The 18,729-nt window shown below is 28.3% G+C and overlaps 2 protein-coding genes across 4 annotated transcripts in view; one reads left to right on the top strand and one right to left on the bottom strand.

Annotated features, from left to right (window-relative positions):
- Window positions 1-18,331, top strand: part of LOC130674589 (dymeclin) — a 34,569-nt gene extending 16,238 nt beyond the window's left edge. The window contains exons 1-8 of one of the 3 annotated variants that reach the window (XM_057479959.1): window positions 8,387-8,483; window positions 8,782-9,104; window positions 10,091-10,297; window positions 12,686-12,930; window positions 13,161-13,558; window positions 14,579-14,704; window positions 14,776-14,889; window positions 15,508-18,331. In XM_057479959.1, the coding sequence (XP_057335942.1) occupies window positions 8,818-9,104; window positions 10,091-10,297; window positions 12,686-12,930; window positions 13,161-13,558; window positions 14,579-14,704; window positions 14,776-14,889; window positions 15,508-16,224 (2,094 nt within the window). In that variant the 5' untranslated portion in view covers window positions 8,387-8,483; window positions 8,782-8,817 and the 3' untranslated portion in view covers window positions 16,225-18,331. Of the gene's footprint in view, window positions 1-8,386; window positions 8,484-8,781; window positions 9,105-10,090; window positions 10,298-12,685; window positions 12,931-13,160; window positions 13,559-14,578; window positions 14,705-14,775; window positions 14,890-15,507 lie in introns of those variants that run through there. The other 2 variants (XM_057479960.1, XM_057479958.1) reach the window with 2 other exon arrangements.
- LOC130674590 (uncharacterized) lies at window positions 2,655-4,938 on the bottom strand. Its single transcript, XM_057479961.1, has 4 exons — window positions 3,334-4,938; window positions 3,200-3,271; window positions 3,036-3,125; window positions 2,655-2,938 (listed from the first exon to the last, which is right to left on the bottom strand). Exons 1-4 carry the CDS (start codon window positions 4,345-4,347, stop codon window positions 2,882-2,884), a joined length of 1,233 nt encoding a protein of 410 aa, XP_057335944.1. The 5' UTR covers window positions 4,348-4,938; the 3' UTR covers window positions 2,655-2,881.
- Window positions 18,332-18,729: the final 398 nt, after the last annotated feature.

Here is an 18,729-nt window from a genome sequence, read left to right as displayed (position 1 = left end):
ATTATTTAGTGATTTTTGCGAGACTGTAACTTCATGAAAAATAATTGTATCGAGATTTAAAAAAAAGCATTTTAAGGCTTGAAATGTCTAGCTTTATATTTGTGCAAATATATATAAACATATATCTATATAAATATATATTTACATACATTTATACAAATATACGTGAACATATATATTGATATAATTATACAATTACATGTATAAATATTATATGTCAGTCATATAATTAAATCGTATATCTTAGTATATAACTTGAAGTATAGTATAAAATATTATAATCAATATTTATAAGTTATTAGCATGTAAAAAAAATGTAATACCGACATATATGTTGCAAATTATAAAATCATATAATATTTCGGCAAAATTTTGTATATAGCTCCATATATGACTTCTTATATAATTCCATATAATTTATCATTTAATTTGAATGATACTGCAGCTCATATATTGCTTTTTCATACGGAGATTTTCAAAACTCAAACATTAATTTTTCCTGTATAGACAATAAATTTTAATATTTATTCTATAATTATTTACGTTTGAACTTTAATAAAAGAATTAATATTTAGAATGATAATATTTCCTGATGACTGTTATTATATTATTTGTCCCCTCTGAATGTACACAGGTAATTTATTTCCGTGTACTTTAATTTTCAGATAATTTTAAATTCATTATTTGGTATTCGACATAAATTTTTAATGACAAACTTAATTATTTGCCATCAGGTCTTTCATAGGAATGGTAATTACGTTCACATGTGAATATGCAGACCGTGATGACCATAATATTTTGAGCCATTAGTCTAATGACCTTTTCTACCTCAGGTACATTTCTTCAGCCCCGAACTATTACTTTCTAATTACCCCCATACCCATTGTTGTGACAATTTCCTTTGTTATAAAATCCCTTAAATTTCAGTGTCTTGCCAATATTTCCTCACTTTATTCTCGAACTCCATACCCAACAGTTCGTCTGAGAATATCTTAAAACTTACGGAAAAAACAAAATTGTGTGATTTTAAAGTGCATAAGCTGTTTCAGTGCAGAGTAAAAAAGTTTGTAGTGAAGTTTCATTGATAGTGAAAAATTTTGAATCAATATGGCTCCAAAGTGGTATTTAAACAAAGAAGAGTTGAAGAACTCTCCAAGTTCCAAGGATGGCATCAGCGCGGAGAAGGAGTTAGATTATAAACAACAAGCCGCTTACCTTATAAACGATTTGGGCAAGCGGCTAAAATTGTCAGAAGTCTGTGTGCATACTGCCATTGTGTATATGCACAGATTTTACATTCACCATTCATTGGCCAAATTTCACCGATATGAAATTGCCACAGTGGCGATTTTTGTGGCGGCAAAGGTGGAAGAAGAGCCACAAAAGCCGCAGGCAGTCATCAGCGCTCTTCATGTCTGCCTAAACAAGTACAAAGATTACCAACTGGACACTACTTCTGCCGAAAACCAGGAGAAGGTCAAGGCACTAATTTCAAACGAGCAACTTCTTCTGGCAACACTTGGATTTAAGATGGGGGTTAATCACCCTCATCATTACATCAAGAAATTCTGTGCGGAAATTAAAGCTTGCAAGGAACTATGCAAGATTTTTCTGCAGGTGGCAAATTATAATTTACAAATGACATCAATGTGCCTGAAATATAAACCGGCAGCTGTGGCGTCATATTGTATTTATTTCACCATCCAATCGTCGCAGTGGAAGATTCCCCAAGTCATAGACGGGAATCTTTGGTTTTGGTTGCTCGATACCAAGGTGACCTTCGATTTGCTGATTAAGATGGACAGGGAGTTCAAAGCGGTTTTGGATAAAATGTCACCCAGAATAAAAAACCGGGTGATGCGATTATTCAAAAATCCATCAATCCAAGTGAGTGCAGTGAATCGGATAGCGACGACCCCCAGTTCATCGGATCCAGAAAATGTTTCCGGTAAACTTGAAGTCGAGAAACCAAGAACTCGACAAAAAATCAGCTATCACGAGTATCGTGATAGACTGATGAAGAAAAAATCTGCGGAGTCAGATGGGTCATCAACTTCTTCACCTCCAACTGATGCAGAAGTTCAGGATAATTCCATTGGAAGTAGCTGTCAAATTGTACCCTCAACTGAAGCGGATCTGGACGCAACAATCGGAGGCCTAGGTAACAACAGCCGTAAGCGTCAAAATAATTATGACATGGGCAGTATTTTCTGCTCTGCTAAAAGACGTAAGCTTTTGTAGTTTTAATAAGTTTTTAATTTTTTGTATATAATTACTTATCATCTAGTTATTTTTTGTTGTAAAATGTTATTGTAGGTTTTATTATTTTCATAATTTAAACATTAAGTATTTCATGTAAATAGTATAAGATTTATAATTGTATATATTAATTGTAATTATATTTTAAAAATTTACTTTGTATTTAATAAGTTTAATATATTTTTTGTAAATAATTAAATAATGACATAATTAAAATTAATGGTCATGAACCTTAGGTTTAATCTTGTTTTTTGCAAAATAAATAATTAAAAAACGAAATCCTCATTTTGTTTTTGTTTATGAATATTTTTTATTTTAATATAATTAATTATGTTATATAAGTAATTTTATTTTAAGACTAGTAAGAAATTTTTATGATAGTAAAGTTAGCGGTCATCTGACAATTTTCAAAACTTTGACTTTTTTTTCTTAGTTGGAGCATACGAAAATTTTTGCGTTAAAAGAATAGTACTTATTCCGAGAAATTCGATTTCTTTTTGTCAATTCAACAAATATTTTTTGGATCCAATAAAGTTTCGATAAAGTAAATAATTCTATTAAATTCGCGAATAATTTTTGCAGTAAGCACAGCTATAGCTAGCGAAAATTATATCCTTAATAACTATTTAGGACGAAGTTGAATAAGAATGATGAGATAAGTTGTTATAGTACCGCAAATCTGAAAATAGTTAACTTAAATTATAAAAACATCCTCCATAATAATATTTTTGAACACAAGTAGTATTTAATGGGTAAAAAATTATTTTTATAATTACCGATTGTAAAAGAAAATCATCTAGTACAATTATTCCATAGGCGTTTAATTCAACATTTCTATACAAGAGATCGCGTGAAAATTCAATTAACTATAAAAAAAATTTTTATTCAATTGCTTGCAATATTCATTTTGAGGTAAGATAGTAGTGTTTAAAATAATTACCAATTTCTTAACTTTCAAATTTGTTGCACAGCGATCCAAAAGTAAATGGATGTAAGGAGCTGTTTTTTTCACCTAAAAATAAAAATGAATTTTAAAAAACCATTTTTGACTTGCACTCATTATTTGAGAATTACTTCTCTTGTAATTCTGATGGCATTAGAAATCAAGGCGACGAAATCAAAAAATGCCATCAATATTGAAGAACTACACTCAATGTGGATGACCGATGAAAAATCTCCGAACTTATTTGTGACAAATGATATAAATAAATAGTAAAAATCAAATATAGCTGTTATCGTACAGTAAATAATTGCTATCAATAGCGGAAGTGCATAAAAATCCGCTACTTTATTACAAATTTCATACAGCTTTCTATTGGCATCATTGATGTTTACAATGTCAGCAACAGTCGAGTTGTGAATTTTCATTTTTGTAACGAGTATTGTATCAAATTCACTTTCGAGATTTATTTTACCAAGTTTAAGAATTGTTTTATTCAAACTTTTAAATCGTTTAAGTATAAAATTCAAAGTTAGTGCATATTGTGTTAGAATCCAACTGCTAATCAGGTATGGCACTGTCCACAGTGGTGTTACAACGGAGAAATATGTGAAAATTTCAAGTAAAAACATGCCGGCATACATGATAAAATTTCCGCCAAATATGAAGTAAATACAAAAATCATTCTCTAGTGAATAATATTTGCATCTTTTTAAGTAATTATCTAACATGTACATCTCGTTGGCTATTTCTACAATCACTTTTTGATAAAATATATAAACAAACCATATAGTAATGACACCAATCAATCCAAATGCTATGATACTTTTCCCGACTATTTTGGTTATTATTGAATCCATTCGTTCTACAGCCGAAAAATCATATATATGAAGTATTATTGCATAAACACATAATGCGAATATTAGAAAAATATTGTAGATAGCTCCGGTTATTGAAATTTCATATGGACAGTCAGTATTATTTCTGTAAAGACCATTTTCAAAAATAATTGGCACATTAATTTTCCATGGCGCCAATCCCAGAATTTTGAAAATATATAAATGGCAGTGAAATATTGTACGTTGGCATATTAAATGTAAATTATGTTTTTGAAAATTACCACGTTTGTAAAAAAGTTTTTGATCCATTTTATTTATTTGACATTGCACTGTGTTGTGCTAACGAATGTTGAAAACAGTTTAAGTGGATTATAATTTTATCAAGAGTAAATCGATAAATATCTATACCCACTTTTGTATCTACTTAATTAAATTAATTTTCACTTGATTGATTTAAATGTCATTCAAATAAATTATTCTGCTCTGACAGCATTAGTAAAAACTGTGGAAGATTTAGAAATTTACGTGGATGAATTTCAAACCAAACGAGAATGATTTTGAACCATAATTCTTAAAACTTAATTTTACTACATTTTTCCCGAGCTCAGAAAAGTGACGTATGTTGACATAGTTATTAACAAAAAGGCAGTATGTAGAAATCCATAATTTTAAATTTGAAATGGATGAATTTATTTATTATTTATGTAATCATCACTTAAAAGTTATTGAAACATCCACTTTTCAAGGTGTCAGCTTTGTTATTTTGAAAGTAATTAAATAACAATAGAATAAAATATGTTTAAAAAAAAATGTACATTTTATTGATGCAAATGATTTTGTATATCAAAAAATTTTGGCACCATAATTGTAATTAGAGTTATGTGGGGCAAGTCCGCGCAAACCCATTCATTTCGAACTGCTGAAAAGCATGGGTTTGCGCACACTTACCCACTGCGAGCACTTGACCCACATGACTCTAAATTCAATTCAGTGTAAATATGAAATGCATGGTTGAATTATAGTTCAAAACTGAAGTATGTTTATGACGGGCAATTTATGACGTCGATTAACTTATTTATGCTGACTTTATCACATAAATTTGCTCGCGCATTTATCATTGTTACCACTCAGGTAAATTAATGTAACATAATATCAATGTCAGGAAAAATGTCATAATTTTCGATCGAAATATTAATAGACTTCATAAATATATAGTTTGAAATTACATATGAATCAAGAAAGAATTATTTTTACGATCATTTTGCTATTAAATATTTATTTTGGGACTGAAAAAAAGTACAATTAGTAAAAAAAGTACACTATGGATTTGTTTTTTTGGATACCCCATTTTACACACGAAAAAAAAGGAACTGTAATAAGTAAAGTTTATTGTCTAATAATTATAATATTTTTAGCACTTAATATTAATTCAAATAGTCATATCGTGATTTCAATATTTAATGAATAATAATTATAAATCGAATGCTAAAATACACAGTTCATTTAGATAAAATTATAATTTAAAACTATAAAAAAGACAAAGTAAATACTAAAAAAATTAAACTTTGAAGATTAACAGCCAAAACTTAAATATCTATCGTTCGTAAAATAAGAAATTAAAGCCTCAAACAATGAAAATATAAAGGATACAAAATAATAAATTTAGTTAGAACGTTATTTTGTAAAGTCCTTTGACTAAGAAACTTTACCAGGAGTTGTTTTAAAATTTTAATATTAGTCAACAGTCAAATTTAATGATATAGACGGAAATAAATAAATTTTTACGGATATTTATTATTAAAGCAAATATTAAATATTCCCACTGAAATCAATGAAGATTGACTATGTGAAATTGTACATTGTACTTCGTCGATTTGTAAAAGTTACGTGTCAGCCTCAGCAAATTTTATTATTTGATGCAGTAAAATTTCATTCGCTACTGTCATCCATTCAAGTACGGAAATAACTTTCGATTCTCATACGCATGCGGTAGCCGAGCGCTCTAAGTGCCAGGGACTGGACTGCGTCCGCGAAAGGTCGGCGGTTTGAGCCCGTAAGTCGTCTGAAATTTTTCTGATGATTTTGCATATAAAAATTCGAACAACTACATAATGTACCTGAATAATTCAGTTATTCATAATACAGACAAGGATGCAATCAATTAGATGCACAACGATGAGAAAAAAGACAATCGGAGAAGGGAGAGAGGGAGGGGTGAAATCAGAAACCCGAATAGAACCTTTGTACTACGAGAGCAAACGATAAAAGCCGGAAATAAATAATTTAAACAAAAAAATATAAAATAGAACAAAAAAAATATATTTTTATTATTCGAAACAATAAAAATGAGTGTTTAGAATAAAAATTATAACTACGGTAGCATAAGATAAAATAACGATCGACTATGAAATTATATATATCGACTTGAAGATTTTTATTGTTTGAAATTTTGAAATTTATGGTTTAAGTTTTAATTTTTACTATTGTCAGTCTAAAAAAATCTAATCCTGGCATTGAAACTATACAATTTAAAACAATAACGTTTACGATTGGAAATTGTAAAGACTATATCTTTACCCTGTACTTTTTTTCTTTGAGCATAAGTATATTTTAACAAATCACTCATATATTTTAACCTTACACTTTATAATAAACAACAAAATCACACCCGGGCGCCGCATTACTATATTTGAAACAATAAAGAGTATTGATAATTCGAGTAAATTCTAACATTTTTTTTTTCGTGCACCCGTTTCTCTGTATCATCTTTGTAAGTACATTATAGAAAATTTAAAAATAAAAACAAGCGAAATATTCGAATAAATTAAAATAAAGTACCCAGTAGTTGAACAGGTTTCAAAGTAAAACGTATTTGACCCTACTTTTAATATTTAAAGTTGTAATTATTAGTTCAAATTAATGATTTTCATGAAAATATAAACAATTTTGAATTAATTGAAGCGCAAAATAACGCAGATAATTGAATATTTATGTTTTGACAACGTTTTTAAGATAATAAAGGAGTAGTAGTTGAAAGATCAACTCTGACAAGCCGCAGTAGTTGAACTAATAAAATATATGGCAATAATAGGCACACCAAAATTTTTCAACGTTTTATTGAAATATCACAAGAATTATAATATATTATTGAATAATATTAAAAATAATACTCTGAATACGTAATATGATGATTTGAAAATGAAAAATATTTGTATTTAATTTTTTAATTACATTTTTTATTACTAATGAATTAATTATTATGAACTAAAAACAACACAAAAAATGAACTGTTTCCTGAATTGAAAATCATAAATGCTTTATTATAAATATAATTGTTTTATTACAAGGACATAACAAGAATTTAAACTTTTAGATGTAAATAGTTTCTTGTTTAATTTTTTAAGTTTTTTGTAAAGTTGTTAAGTCGTGAAATTTTATGGATTTAACAAACTTTATTGTAAATTTTACTAATTGTAACGGATTATTTTTTATTAACAGATAAATGTTATTCGCAATTTTCATCTTACCTATATGTTGTGAACTTTTTTTGGTTTGAAAATACTAAAAATTTATTTTGATGAAATAGATACGTTTTCACACGAAATCACTTAAAATTATTACACTAATTGTTGATGAATCACTCATACTTTATTTTCATATATCTTTTTTAAAAAATAAATAATTAAATTGAATTATTTGTTATTGCACTAGAATAAATTTTACGCTGTTCACCTACTGCTGCCATAAAAATAACATGGACCCAATACTTGAACATGTAACGCTATCTTGTTCAAGTTTTGGGTACCGGTTTGAACATTGGGAGGTATAGTTAGACGCTAAAATTTAATATAAAAATTTTAGTTTATGTCTTTGCAAAAAATATATAGTATTTAGAAAAGACTATTTCATTGGGTGGTATAATTTTTTTTTACTTAAAATGATGATATACTGTTTTTTTTTACTGATTGTTCGGCTTACGGTATAGTATCTTTTTCATGAAAAAAATAGCATCTATCGGCTATTTTCGACATGTCAACTTTTAAGTTAAAAAATATATAATTTTTTGGAGTTATAATTGAAAAAACTTACAGTAATCAATTACTATATCATTAAATAATAATAACATGCGCATATTACTCATAATAAATATACAGATTTTGTATAACAACAATTCTAAAAGTCTGTTCAACTACTGGTCCCATTTTTAGAAGTGCTCAAGTACTGGGTACTTTACCTTACAATTATGTTGTTCAAACGCGGGTGTTGAAGGGTTAATTTTAATTTTTGTATTGACCTTCGGTGCCGCCAAAGCCAAGAAAAAAAAAATAAATGACATTACCAACAATGGATAAAATAAACCGTTTACTGACCTCTTGAATAAAAATAAGTAATTACAACAATGTACCGTTGACATGGCAAGAATTTTTCGATTACAAATAATTATTGTAAGTTTAAAAAAATACAATTATTATTTAACATAAATTATTAAACCATTACCTTATTTTTTAATTAAAAATTATCAATTAATTTAAAAAGTAGATATTTTTAATTCTAACTGTCAAAACTAGTTACTGAACTCCGTATGTTTTGACATCTAGGTTAAAAAAATTTGACGTTTTTTTTTATCCATAAACGTCAAATGTTCTGAAATTATTTTACTATTAATTAATTAGTTTACTATTGATAATATAAATATATAATAATAATAATAATAATAACAGACATAATTTTTATTTTCCAAAGAAATTAAAAAAATAAAATTATAAAAAAGAAAAAAAAATGGGAACAACTCAAAGTCGTTACGAAGATTTATCAAAAAATGTATGTTTGGATCAATTTTGTGGGACTGAATCAATAGGACCGAATGACAGCTTCTGGAATAGATTTTTATCGTTTAATATCCGGCCTCCAGTGACTAGAAATGATCAAATTGAACTGGGAGCTCGATTGGATTCAACATGCCAACGATTGCTTGCTAATAATTTAAATACTGGTAATTTTGGTTCTTTGATAACAGTCGCATTGATGAGAACAAATGAGTTATTAAATTCAATACAGACTCAAAAGTAAGTTTTATTGTGTAAATATTTTATCAGTTACCGTCATCTGTAATTTTTACGATAGTGAATGTAGCAGACATCAGAAAAATTTTAAATTATTAATAAATAAAGCAAATAATTGCCCAAGTAGCTCAGAGTCAACTTTAGGATGTCTTTTAAAAGGATAAGAAAAATTTTTTTTTGTCTCAAAGTCACTTTTTTTGGTATAAATACGACATGCAAATGTTGGTTCCGAAGACAGAGAAAATTTGTGTTGTTTTTCCTGTCTTATTTCAATTAAAAAGTCATTTAGATGACTTACTTTACCACTATTTGTAATTTACTTTTTGACGTCACTTGTGTTAAGTCTTTCAAGTAGACATTTTTTCGGTGATATAAATTTCTGATCATTTTGTCAACATATTGTTGCCTTATCGATATGTCAAAAAGTTGACAAATTTTTGAATCGTTATATCTCAGAAACGGTGGCTCGTAGGAAAAAAAGTATTTCTACATTTTTTATAGATAATTTTATGATCTACAATTTTTGTCTGAGATATTTTTATGATAAAACTTACCGTTTTGCTGAAAATCGCGACAAACTCATTTTTTTTACCTTTGACCTTGAATAAAATTTTTTCCATACAGGGGAAAGATGGGGAACTTTAAAATTTTATTTATAATTATAATTTAAACGATTTCACCAATTTCCAGCTTGTTGTAAATTTATGTATTTTTGGTTTAATTTGACCGGACTATAAAAACTGATATCTTATAAATGTCACAAAGGCAAGTGTGCTCCTTGGGTAATAAAATAAAATTTTTTAAAATGCACATTTAAAAAATTTAAAAATTAGTAAATGCATTTTTTACAAATGTTATTTTTTTAATTTTTTACTCTATCTATAGTTTAAAATTTATCTGATGTCTGCTACATTCACACTCATGTATTTTTTACTATTTTTTTTATTATTATTACAAATATTAATAAATTTATGTGTTTGTTTACACAGCAGTATTATGTCAGCTTGGCAAACATATAATGCACTATTCGCAGTAAGATGTATTTTGAAATATTTGGTTGAAACTGTTGGAGAAGATGCGATGATAAAACATACAGAAGCTGTGCCTGATAATTTAGATGATGATCAAGTTTATTCAGGAAGACTTGAATCATTTGTTGAAGCTCTTATAGAAATAATTATAGATGTGCCTTTGTGGTAATTATTTTTCTATTTCCAATATATTTTACTAGGTGACACGCTTAGATATCCGCGACAAAATATCCGCAAAAAAATATCCATTGACAAAATATCCGTAAAAAAATATCCATTGACAAAATATCCGTGCGACAAAATATCCATCATACAAAATATACGCGGACAAAAAATCTGTAGACAAAATATCCGTAAAAAAATTCAATTGATTAAATATTTGTCGATAAAAATTCATTTGTTACGTCAATTTTCAGGATATTATGTCCGTAGATATTTTATTGCACACACAAAAAATTCGTGAAAAAAGGGCGCTATCTTTCACACCATTTTATGTATGTGTCAATCATATATATTTTCGCATGAAGTATTTAATGAATTAAATGATAAATGTTTATAAAATATGATTTTAATAACTTTCTTCTACTGTTATTTTAACCGTGAAAATTTTGATCTAATGAATTCATATCATTGGTATGTTCATTATCAGGATATTCTGTTCGTAGATATTTTGTCCGCGGATATGTTGTTACGCGAACATTTTACCAAGATAAAAGCTCTTATTATTTACAAGCTGCAATTAGTCAGATTTTGTTTTATTTAATTATTTACTTGAGGCCATTCTTAGACAGTACCCTCCGTTATTTAAATTTGTTCAATGAACTTCAACTGTGAGAATCGTATTACAATTTTATAAAATAATTGAAAAAAATTATTTGTCATTCAACAAATTTGTTAAATAAATTTCACTTATTTATTCATACGCAATTATAAATAATTACAAACGTATCGGGAATTATCAGGGAATTTAATGTAACCGGAAAATATCATGGAAATGTCAGGGAATTTCAAAAAGTATCCGGAAATTTAATTGCGACAATTCAAAATTTAAAAATTTTTCCAAAATATACTAGTCACAAAAATTAAAGGTTACTGAAAAAATTTCAAATTTTTAAGTGATTTTCCACAGGCTGTAACTCGAAGGAAAATGGTCGTACAAGAAAAACAAAAGAGGCAAATTGTAGCTTCTCGTGTCTTGTTTTCTGATCTAGTCTTAAAATTTTTTTATTACGCGCGGTTTCGGAGTAATCCTTAGAAAATCTTGTTTTTATTGCTCCGGAACCGCGCATAATAAAAAAATTTAAAGACCAGATCAGAAAACAAGACACGAGAAGCTACAATTTGCCTTTTTTGTTTTTGTTGTACGACCATTTTCCTTCGAGTTACAGCCTGTGGAAAATCACTTACAAATTTGAAATTTTTTCAATATCCCTTAATTTTTGTGACTGATGTATTTTGAATTTATTTTAATCATAAAATTTCTTATTAAATATTTAAACTTGCATATTTTTAACATCGAGTAATCAAAAGTAGGCCACATTAATTTATTTTATTGACTTTTTTGGTTTCTCGCATGATTTAATCATCAAATTTAATTATTGACAATGAAAATATAATAAAAACTTTAAATATCTTGATACGAATAAAATTTCTGAATCAGGGAAAAATGTGAAAAACTTTACTGAAAAACCGGAAATATCAGGGAATTTTAAATTATTACTATGACATAATGCTCCTACAACGAATTCATTTTAATTTAGTTTAACAATCGCGAGTATGCCCAAAAGGTCGAGGCATCGGTCTCCAGTCAGCGGAGGTGGACTTGGTGACACGAATCGTAATCCGTGGACGATAAATTCGCGACGTAAAATCCGCGACATGAAATCCGAAAATATTTTATCCGATAGACAAAATATCCTTGGACTAAATATTCAAGAGACAAAATATCCTGCCGATAAATCTTATTCAGAAAAATATATTTTCAGTGAAAAAATAATTAATGGTTTTTGATAAACGGGTACTGTACCATTCCAAGCATATGTGTTGACCTATTTCAAAAATAATACCCACCCAAAATCTGTGAAAAAGGGCACAGTACGATTTCAAGCATATGTGTTGATCTATTTTTAATATCACACACTCAAATTTTATGTGAAAATATATTAAACATTTCTGATAAAAGGGTACCGTACTATTTATATTATAAGATATTTTCCCGGGGATGTTTTATCTATCGAGTATTTAGTCCGGGGATATTTTGTCTATCGGATAAAATGTCTTCGGATATTTTGTCGCGGATTTATTGTCTTCGGATAACGAGTGACGGAACCGATGGACTTAGGTCCCATTACATTAATTAAAAATTTAGTTTAAAAATTGTATATTTTTGTCACGAAGATTTTACTGAAATATATTTATCAGATAACGTTTAAATCCAAATTGAATTATTAATTTTATTAAAAAAAGAAAAAGAAAATATCAAAGTTTTTTATTAAACGAAAAAATAAACAAAGCAACTAGTTAAATTAATTAATTCTTATATTTTTTCTCTAGTGAATTCACATATGTCGTACATCTAGAAGCTATTAATTGTTTACTTGTCTTGCTCTCAGTGCAATTATTTTCACAAACATCAGCAGATTACAGTCCAATTTACAGAATAATAATGAGTAATGAACATACAGTACACGCGCCAATCGTCATCTGTACATTACTTAATAATTTTGCACAACAAGAACATGCACCACCTGGTTTACTAGCACGTGATTCTGGTGGTAGCATCGTTTTTAGTATTGCCGGTAATAATATTTATTATTTTCTTTAACTACACTGCAAAAATTGGTAGTGAATTCGGAGTGATCTGGATTTTATTTAAATCCGCATTTACTCTGAACCAGAGTTTCAATATTAAAATTAACTTTTCTTCAAAGTAAAATTCACTCCGGATTTAATCCGCATTCACTTCGCAAATTTTTTACAGTGTACTAAGTGTCAAAAACAATTAACTAATTATTTATTGTAATTACAGCCGGACTATGGAACGTCATAACTCGCGGTATGGGCAACAGTTTTAAAAATATCCAAGTATCGAGTAACGGTGTCGTGGAAGATGAGGAAAAAAAACGTGATATTGAAACACCATTGGCTAGTCAATCATTATTATTACTCCTAGTATTAACAAACCACTGTACCACGACATACAATCCATATCGAGATGCACTATTTTCATTCACAAATATCCAATCTGATCAGTCGACAATGCAGACAAAATCCGTTACGTCTTTTCGATTTAATTTGGATAAATTGTACAATACTATTTGTAAAGTTACGAATACTGACGAAGTTACTCTATTGTTGTACATGTTACTGCATCGTAATCCATGCGTGAAAGAGCATATTATCAAACGATCGGATATACAATTACTTGTAATTATTTTTTATTATTAATTTCATTATTTAAGGCTCCATGACAACTGATCTCCATCAAGTGATCACACGATTATTGATCCCACAGACTAGATCCAACTGACAACTGATCTAATTTATCAGTTTGATGAAGATTTTCGTAACTTTAATTATCATTAATAATTATAATCATCAGGGTACAGAAGTTTGTGCTTAACAATATGAATAAAAGAAAAGAATTCGCCTAAATTTCTCTATATCAAAATTACGATCGCGAGCAAATTCACGTGAATTAAATTAAAAGATATATTCAAATATCGAATGCCACAAAAAAATATTGAAATTGAGGATGTGAAAAAAATGTCAATAAGATAATTAGCAAGACCACCAGCAAGACAATTAGCAAGACCACCAGCAAGATAATTAGCAAGACCACGAGCAAGACCACCAGCAAGACAATTAGCAAGGCAATGAGTAAGATAATGAGCAAGACCACCAGCAAGATAATTGTCTTGCTGATTGTCTTATTGACATATGTTTTTCACAACCTTAATTTCGACGGCTTTAATGACACTCGACATTTGAATATATCTTTTAAAAATTTGCGTGAATTGTTTTCTTTTATTCTTATTGTTGAGCACCAACTTCCGTACCCTGATAATCATCAAGATAATTAGCAAGACCATCAGCAAGACAATTGTCTTACTGACTGTCGTATTGGCATATTTTTTTTACAGCATCAATTTCGATGTTCTTTTATGACATTCGATATTTGAATTTATCTTGTAGATGTGAATTTGCTCGCGATCGTCATTTTGATACAGGCAAATTCGCGCGAATTCTTTTCTTTTATTCTTATTGTTGAGCACAAACTTCTGTACCCTGGAGATGATGATAAATTATCATCTTCAAAACCTTTATCCTGATCATTTTCAACCGAATGTCGGTGGGATCAATTTGTAGGGATCACTTGTGGTATAAAATTGTTGGTATCAAATAACGGCACACTATTATTTAATTATTTAAATATTTAAATTATAGGTAACGCCTATTTTACAAATATTATATCATGCACCGGACAATACATCTCACCATATTTATATGTCATTGATTATTCTTTTGATACTTAGTGAAGACGAATCATTTAATAAAAGAATTCATGATATTGTAAGTTTATTTATTATTTATTAAATATTATTGATTGTTATCACTATTAATATTATGCTTATTATTTTTAGATGTTAAAAGGAGTTCATTGGTATACAGAAAGATGTATAAGTGAAATTTCATTAGGTGGTCTTTTAATTCTTGTTGTAATACGGACGATACAGTACAATATGTTGAAAATGAGAGTAAGTATTTTAAATTGTATTTTTTTAAAATTAAAAAATTCAATATTTTTTTTTTCTTTCGGCCGTTGTAAAAAAATTTTCTATAAATTGAAAAAAAATCCTGTCAAAAGAACGATTTTTTATTTCAATTTTAAAAGGTGGCGCTCGCTCTTTAAATTTTCCCTAGCTAATAGCATTAGAATTTTATTTTTTTTTCATAAAAAGTTCTATAACTTCATTTGACGTTGAGGAAAAAATTTGAGTCATGGACATTTTCGTAAGAAATTTTATACTCTACAAAATTGTTCATGAGCTCAAAAGCTCTAAAACGTACGGTTCAAACTGTTATTTGAAATAAAATATAATCAATCAGAATTAAAATCTAAAAAGCTTATTAACTATTTTGTAAATTTTTCAAAATTAAAATTTTTTATTACAATTTTAAGGATTTTTCAAAATTTCAATTTCGAGTAATTTCCAAAAAATATAAAAAATAATTTTGTTAATTTTTTTGGGTCTGTTATCTTACAGGAAATCTTTTTATATTAAAATGACTAGACATTTTAAAATTTTAATAAAAAAAATTAATAACAAAATTTCTTCCTAAGATAATTATTTTAATAACATTATTTCTTTCAGGATAAATATCTTCATACAAACTGTCTAGCAGCATTGGCAAATATGTCAGCACAATTTCACGCACTGCATCCTTATGTAAGCCAACGTCTGTTGAGTTTATTCGAGACTTTGGCAAAAAAGCACAATCGACTGGAGATTAAAATCCGTTCGCACTTTCCGACCCCCTATCAGCCTCCCGAAAAAACATCAGCATCTACCTCCGTAAGTTCTCTGACAAACGGGGACTTGACAAACACCGACGACTTAATTCAAGATCTAACAATACTCGAAGAAGTTCTTCGCATGGTGCTCGAAATAATAAACAGCTGCTTAACTCATCGTCTTGCCCACAACCCAAATTTAATTTATACCCTACTCTACAAAAGAGATATTTTCCAACCGTTTCGTACACATTCCGCCTTTCAAGACATCATACAAAACATCTACTCTGTAATTAATTTTTTTTCATACAAATTAGAGCAAACAGACCAGTCTCAAATAGGAGTAAGCCAAGTACTTACGACAATACAAGACGGAACATTGCACTGGCCGAAAGATCGGTTAAGAAAATTTCCCGAGTTAAAGTTTCGTTATGTCGAAGAAGAACAGCCAGAAGAATTTTTTATACCTTATGTATGGGGTGTTGTTTGTCAATGCGCGTTATTACACTGGAATGCGGAAAATATTAAATTATTTACGCCTAATAATGGTGAGCAAACGACCATCGTTGTTTGCTGATAATAATTTATTATTGTTACTCATTTATTTATTTATTTGATACATTCATTAAAAAATTTATTACTTATTTATTATAAATTAATTTAAATATTTCAAATTATATTCCAAGTCAATTTAAAAAAAATTAATTTTTCGTTAAATTTATTTATTACCCGGAAAAAATACTCTGATATGGTCATATATGATACTCATGTTGATCAGATATGAGAAATGGCCATGTATGACCATCTTGACGGGTAGAAATTTTTTTTATGTATTAGTTATTAGTAGGGACAAGATTTTTGCCTTAATTTTGAAATGAGTAGTTAAAATTTTTGATATTCCAGCGAAAATATTGGTCTTACAAAAAAAGTTTTTAAACAAAAGTTGTAGGAAATTTAATTTTCTAAAAAAATGTCTCTTATGATTTTTTTATACGACCAATATTTTCACCGTAATTCCAAAATTAAGATTCATAATGAATAATTCAAATTTTTGTTAATTATTAAATTCTTAAGTTTGAAATTACGACTTCCTTATTGGTCCTGAGAAAAAATGATAAGAGACATTTTTTTTATAAAATTGAATTTTGAACAACTTTTACTTGAAAAACTTTTTTATACGACCAATATTTTCGCCGGAATATCAAAAATTTGACATCATCATTAATTGTTGCATTTTTAAATTAAGGAAAAAATCCTGGCCTTAGTTACTAGTCTTCATATACATTTACAGATATGATTCTGCAGTTTTGAAATTATATATGATCATATATGACCATATAAAAGTGTTTTTTCCCGAGAGCTCATACGATAATATCAGGTATGATTATATCTGGTCATGCCTGGTTAGATGTAGACAATATTGTATATGATCATATAAAATATATATGTGAGTATGATCAGATATGATTCATATGTGATCGGTAGTTAATTTAAACTTGATGAGTAGGGCCAGGATTTTTGCTTCAATTTAAAATCAACTAATAATAAATAATGGTGTGAAATATTTGATATTACGGAAAAAATATTGGTCGTATAAAAAAATTTTTCAAATAAAAGTTGTTCAGGATTTAATTTAAAGAAAAAAATGTCTCTTATAATTTTTTCTTAGGACTAAAAAAAAGCCGTAATTTCCAAATTAAAATTTTCATAATTATCAAAAATTTGAATTATTCATTATAAATCTTAATTTTCGAATTACGGTGAAAATATTGGTCGTATAAAAAAATCTAAAGAGACATTTTTTTTTATAAAATTAAATTCTGAACAACTTTTGTTCAAAAACTTTTCTGATAAGACCAATATTTTCGCCGTAATGTCATACATTTGAACGATTAATTTCAAAATCAAGGCAAAAATTTTGTCCCTACTGATGAGGCATAAAATCTATGATCAGACATAATTGCGCCTGACATTCACTTATGAGCTCGCGGAAAAAATATTTAGATGTGATCGTATGTGATCATGTGGGAATTTAAGTCTGATCAGACAGCTACTTATGCTGATATCTAACAAGGTTTTAAATTCATTCATCTGATTAAATCTAATCAAATTAATATCTGATCATTCTTGAGCATATATAATTATGCTTGTCATCATCGATGATCACTAGGTGTCAAAAAAATAATTTTTTTTGTTTTCAGGTTTCATAGTCTCAAAAGTTTCTTTGGAAACTAAAAAAAAACCTAAAAAATTAGCTCGATATCTCGAAAATTGCGCTGGTGCTTTACAATTTGGCAGTGTTACAATTCTGCTCACAACATCTCTGCTCAAGGGAAGTAGCTACAACTCTACTTACAACTTTACTCAGCCTCAACTCTACTCACAGTTTTTTTTACTCAGGTTCAACTCTACTTAGTTGTATCTTTACTCAGCTTCAACTAGACTTAGCGACAACTTTACTCAGCTACAACTCAACTTGGGTATTTTAGCCTATCGATAAAATAGCAATTCTTTGTGAGTAGAGTTGAAGCTGAGTAAAGATACAACTGAGTAGAGTTAAACCTGAGTAAAAAAACTGAGTAGAGTTGAGGCTGAGTAAAGTTGTGAGTAGAGTTGTAGCTACTTCCCTTGAGTAGAGATGTTGTGAGTAGATTTGTGTATATAAAATACACGAAAAAAAAATTTGTTTAATTTTTCCTTGACAAATTGAATGAAAATTTTTTTTTTCAATTTTGATTTTTACACTTTTATAGAAAATTAAATTTCCTACAAAAATTTTTTGAATAGTCATGCTCATAACTGTAACAAAAAAAGTTACAAGCCTCCAAAGTTCTAGAAAAAAAAATTTTTTTTTGGGTAATTACATTACTGTATTTTTTTTTGTTCATTAAGTGCTGGTATTTTTTTTGTAATTTGAATTTGCAATCCTTTTTTTTGCAAAACAGTAACTGCACAAAAGAATTTTTTTCTTAACTGGAAGCTCGTTACTTTTTTTGTGTTACAGTTACGAGCATGTCGATTCAATAAATTTTTATAGGGAATTTGATTTCCTACAAAAGTCAAAAATCAAAATTGGAAAAAA

The sequence above is a fragment of the Microplitis mediator genome, chromosome 9 (assembly GCF_029852145.1).
Source record: "Microplitis mediator isolate UGA2020A chromosome 9, iyMicMedi2.1, whole genome shotgun sequence".
Lineage (NCBI taxonomy): Eukaryota > Metazoa > Arthropoda > Insecta > Hymenoptera > Braconidae > Microplitis > Microplitis mediator.
Note: the sequence above shows the minus strand (reverse complement) of the source record. Positions and strands in the feature narration are given on the sequence as shown.